The sequence below is a fragment of the Apteryx rowi genome, unplaced genomic scaffold (genome assembly GCF_003343035.1).
Source record: "Apteryx rowi isolate R43461 unplaced genomic scaffold, aptRow1 scaffold_1711, whole genome shotgun sequence".
Lineage (NCBI taxonomy): Eukaryota > Metazoa > Chordata > Aves > Apterygiformes > Apterygidae > Apteryx > Apteryx rowi.
In genome coordinates this window covers 3,352-8,492 of record NW_020447988.1, presented here as the reverse complement: position 1 = coordinate 8,492, position 5,141 = coordinate 3,352, and the positions used below count along the sequence as shown (strand labels likewise).

General features: G+C 61.1%; 1 protein-coding gene across 1 annotated transcript in view; it reads right to left on the bottom strand.

The window, feature by feature from the left end:
* UBE2M (ubiquitin conjugating enzyme E2 M) overlaps positions 1-5,141 on the bottom strand; it is an 8,457-nt gene continuing 3,316 nt past the window's right edge. The window contains exons 4-9 of the mRNA XM_026060824.1: positions 5,076-5,139; positions 4,442-4,536; positions 4,073-4,111; positions 3,051-3,154; positions 2,567-2,630; positions 1-226 (exon numbers count right to left, since the gene is read on the bottom strand). Coding sequence (XP_025916609.1) covers positions 86-226; positions 2,567-2,630; positions 3,051-3,154; positions 4,073-4,111; positions 4,442-4,536; positions 5,076-5,139 — 507 coding nt within the window. The 3' untranslated portion in view covers positions 1-85. The remainder of the gene's footprint in view (positions 227-2,566; positions 2,631-3,050; positions 3,155-4,072; positions 4,112-4,441; positions 4,537-5,075; positions 5,140-5,141) is intronic.

The window sequence follows — 5,141 nt, the reverse complement described above, 5'->3', positions numbered from 1 at the left end:
CCCCCCCCCGCCCCCGGGGGGCAATAAATAGCGGGGGGGCGGGGGGCAGGGGCGGCCCGGACTGGGCGGACTGGGCAGCCGAGGGCTACTTGAGGCAGCGCTCGAAGTAGGTGGCGCCGACGTAGCCGCCGCGCAGCGAGCGCTGCACGTTCTGCTCGAAGAGGCGCCGGTTGCTCTGCAGCACCTCGGCCGCCTCCTTGTTCAGCGGGTCCTCGGGGTTCGGCTCCTGCGGGGAGACACGCGCGGCGTCAGCTTAGCTCCGGCTGCCCCCTCCCCGCGCCCCGCAACAGCCCCCTCGGGGCTCCGGGGACTCCCTGATACCCCCCCGATACCCCTTGATGCCCTTCGCACCTCCCTCTTCACCCGCTGGCGCTGCTTAACGGGTTCCTTCATGTGCCCTGGGCCTTCTTAACGGGTGTTCAGTACTCCTTGGTACTCCTCGATACTCCCTGATACTCCTTAACACCCCTTATACCTCTCTCAATACCCCCTGGTGCTGCTAAACAGGTCCCTTGATGCTCCCTGGTACTCCTTGATACTCCCTGATAGCCCTTAATGCCCCTTATACTTCCCTCAATACCCCCTGGTGCTGCTAAACAGGTCCCCTGATGCTGCCTGGTACTCCTCGATACTCCCTGATACCCCTTAACACCCCTTATACATCCCTCAATACCCCCAGCACTGCTTAACAGGCCCCTTGACGCACCCTGGTACTCCTTAATGGGTCTTCATTACTCCCTGGTACTCCTCAATACCCCTTAACACCCCTCGTACCTCCCTCGATACTCCCAGTGCTGCTTAACAGGCCCCTTGATGCTCCCTGGTACTCCTTGACAGGCCCCTTTGATACTCCCTGGTACTCCTTGACAGGTCCCTAAGGGCTCCCAGGAACTCTTTGACACCCCTGCTATCCATTAACACCCCCCCATACCTCCCTCAGTACCCTCTAATGCTCCTTAGCAGCCCCCTTGATACTCTCTGGTACTTCTTACCAGGCCTTTGGTACTCCCTGGTAGTCCATAACAGCTCCTTTGATACTCAGCAGTACTCCTTGATACCCCCCGATACTCCTTAACACCCCACACCTCCCTCAATATCCCTTGGTGCTCCTTAGCAGCCCCCTCAATACTCCCTGGTACATGTTAACAGATGCCTCCATACTCCCTGATACTCCTTAACAGCCTCCTCGATACTCCCTGGTACTCCTTAACAGCCTCCCCGAAACTCCTTTCTTGACAATACCTGCTGGTACTCCTAAGCAGCCCCTCAATACTCCCTGGTACTCCTTAACGCTCCCCATAGCAACCTCAGTACCTCCCCAATGCTCCTTAACACCCCCACTAATACTTCCTAATACTCCTTGGTATTCCTTGATACTCCTTAACCCCACCGGATACGCCTGATATTCCTTAGCACCCACTCATACCCCCCTCAATGCTCTCTGATACTCTCATATCCCTCTGATAATCCTTGCCACCCCTGATACTCCTAAATGCTCCCCTCAATACCCCTTGATGCCCCCTGGTACTCACTAAGCCCCCCTGATACTTCCAATACTCCTTAACAGCCACTTTGATACACCCTGGAGCTCCTCGATACCGCACGATACCCCCACAGTCCCTTTATACCCCTGGTACTCGTTAATAACCCTTAATATCCCCCTAAATACCCCCTTAYACTCCACAATATTCTCCCAGTACTCCTAAATACATCCTATGCTCCCCAGATCCCCTCAATACCCCAGTGATACCACTTAGTACCCAGTCAATACTCCTTAAAAGCCTGATACTTCTCTTAAAACCCCTTATACCCTCCTTGACACCCCCAATATGCTTTAACACCCCTGATACCCCTTAATACCCCCAATACACCCATCTACCCCACATGATACCCCCCAATACTTCTTAAAAACCCTTGAGTATTTTTTTTAAACGATCAGATACCACCCCAGGCCAATAAAGCAGCTCCAGCCCAGCGTAACGGGACCTCCAGTATCCCATCAGCCCCCTCCCAGGGTAAATCCTTGTTGGGGGGGGTATTAACAGGAGACTGGAGAAGTTTTTGCCCCACACCCGGGGTAAATGGGGTCCCACAGCTGTTCTGGGGTTGGGGACAAGGTTTGGGGACAGCCTGGGGTGGCCTAGGGTCACTGGGAGCCACCATGGGGTGTCCCAGGGCCATCAGGTGCCACTCAGCAGCACCCCAGGGACACCACGGGGTGTCCCAGGGCCACTGGATGCCCCTGCAGGATGTCCTGGGGCCACCCCAAGGTGACCCAAAGCCACCGGTTGCCCCCAGGAGGTTTCCAGGGCCACCCAATCCCCTGGAGAAGTATCCTAGGGCCACTGGGTATCCCAAGGCCACCAGGAGGTGCCTGAGGGCAATAGGACACCCGTATCGGGCATCCCAGGGGTGACATGGGGTGTCCCAGAGCCACCAGGTGCCCTTGCTGATGGTCCAGTGTCCAGGGACGACTGAGTGTCCTCACAGGGCATCCCAGGGCCACCCCAGAGCCACGGTGGGTGCCCCCCACCCCACCGGGTGCCCCCGAGGCAGTGACGCTCACCAGGAAGAGGTACTGCAGGCCGTAGATGATCGAGTTTATCGTCAGGACGGGCTTCCAGTCCTCTCTGGGGACAGAAGTGGGCGTTAGCGGGGAACACGGCTCCCAGATCCAGCTGGGATGTGTCCCAGATGTGTCCGTGGCCACCCCAGATGTGTCCCAGCCCAGGACCTGCCTGGTCACGGGGTGCTCAGGAGCAGCGCACGGACCCAAGGCACCATGTGCCCCCTCTTCCTCTCCCTCACTGGCATTTGGGGGGTGGACGGGGACCGAGATCCAGCTGCGGCCACCCCAGACGTGTCCACGTCCACCCTGCAGCCGCCTCCAGCCACGTCTAAGGCCACAAGAAGGGGCGACGCCTGGACCAGGGGCCCCCTTGTCCCACCCTGACGGGTGCCCTGGGGGGGGGGGAGGCACACGAGACCCAAATCCAGCTGTGGCCCCTCCAGATGTGCCCGCGGCCACCCCAGCCCTGCCAGCTGCCCACCTGAGGATGTTGAGGCAGACGTTGCCCTCCAGGTCGATGTTGGGGTGATAGACCATCGTCTCGCACTTCACCTTCGGCGGGTCGTGGGGATAGCCCTGGCCGACCTGGGGGCAAGAGCGAAGGGCAGGGTGACAGCTCAGCACCTGGGCAGGAGGCCACCGGCCACAGCCGTGCGGTCACAGGTCCCTGGGCCCACCCCCAGTTCAAGGGGTGACCGTGTGGCCACCAGTCACGTCTCGGCGGCCACCAAGCCGCCCCATTCCCATCTCCAACCCACAAGGTGGATACGCGGCCACGAGTCACGGTGGCCAGCAGCCTCTAACCTGACCCTGCCTAGGCATCTGTCTACGTCTTGGTGGCCACTGGTCGCATCTTGGTGCGGCCACCTGCCTCTATCCCAACCCACAGGGTGGACACCTGGCTATCGCTCACATCTTGGTGGCCGCAGGTCACGTCTTAAAAGCTGCCAGCTCCTAGTTCATACCCCAAACCAGATAATAGACACGTGGCTACTGGTCACATCTTAGCGGCCACCAACCACTGATCCCAACTCCAATCCACAAGGTAAACACCGGTCACGTTTTGGTGCCCACTAGTCATATCTTGGCAGCCACAGCTCCTACCCCAAAGCACGCAGTAGATACATGGCCACGTGTCATGTTTTGGTGGCCATAGGTAACGTATTAGTAGCCACTGACCCCCAACCCACCTCCAACCCATAGCATGAACTAGTCACATTTTGGTGGCTACTAGTTGTATCTCAGGGGCCACCAACCTCTGGCCCCTAACCCAACCCATGGGGTGGACACGTGGCCCCTGGCCAGGTGCCGGTGGCCACCCACATCCTGCTCCCCACACAGAGGGCAAGCTCATGACTATGGGTCCCGCCTTGGAGGCCACAGGTCCCACCTCGGTGGCCACCGGCCCCTCGCTCCCACCACCCCCAGCCCCTGGGGCAGCCAAGTGGCCCCCATCCCATCTTGGTGGCCACAGGCTTCCCCTTCCCCACGCACGTGACTGACCTTAAAACTGAAGACGAATTTCCCTCCCTTGTAGAAGCCCTGCGGGAGAGACAGACGTCACCGGGGGTTGGGGACACAAGGATCAGGGAAGAACCCCAAGGGCCAACGGGGGGACACAGAGGAGACCCCCAAGGGACAAAGGGGGCTAAGACCCCAAGGGACAAGGTGGGGCAGTGGGCACAAGAAGGTGACAGGGATACGGGGAGGACCCCGATGGAGGTGATGGCGGGGGGGACACTGTGGGGACGGAGAAGGACCCCAAGACCTATGGAAAGACCTGGGAGCAGATGAGGGACAGGGAGACCCCAGTGGACCGGGGTGGGGAGGGGACCCTGGGGTGACAGGAGACAAGGGGGGGGGAACCCGCACCTCGTCGGGGCAGATGAGGAGGCGGAAATGCAGCAGGTCGTCCTGGTCGGAGAAGTCGATCTCGCACGTCTTGGGCAGGTTCAGCTCGTTGATGTCTGAGGGACACGCGTGAGCGGGGACACGCGTGAGTGGGGACACGGACACGGGTCGGGGGGGACACGTGCAGAAGCCAGCGGGGGACACGTACAGTCACAGGGCAGCGGGACAGGGGGAAACACGCAAGGGAGACACGGACACGGGAAAACACGGATGGGGCCAGGCCCCACCAGTGCCCCCAGGTCCCCCCCCAGCACCAGAACCAGCACCGGGGTCCCAGGCCCAGGTCCCCTCCGGTACCGGGCCCGGTCCTGCCCCGGGGCACCCGGTAGTGGCCCCCCAGGGGAACCAGTCCCAGACCAGTTCACCCCAGTACCGGGCCCAGTTCCTCCCCAGTAGGGCCGGTAGCAGCCCCCAAGGAGGACCAACCCCAGGTGGGTTCAGCCCTGGTTCCCCCCCCGGTACCGGGCCCGGTTCTCCCCCGGGGCAGCCGGCAGCAGCCCCCCAGGCGAAGCAGACCCCGAGCCCGGCGCAGCCCCGGTTCCTGCCCCCTCTCGGTGCCGGTGCCGGTACCGGTACGGGGCCCGGTGCGGGTCACCTTTCTGGATGCGGAGCTGGGCGGCCGAGGCCTTTTTGCTGGTGCCCTTGGTGCCGCCGGCCGATT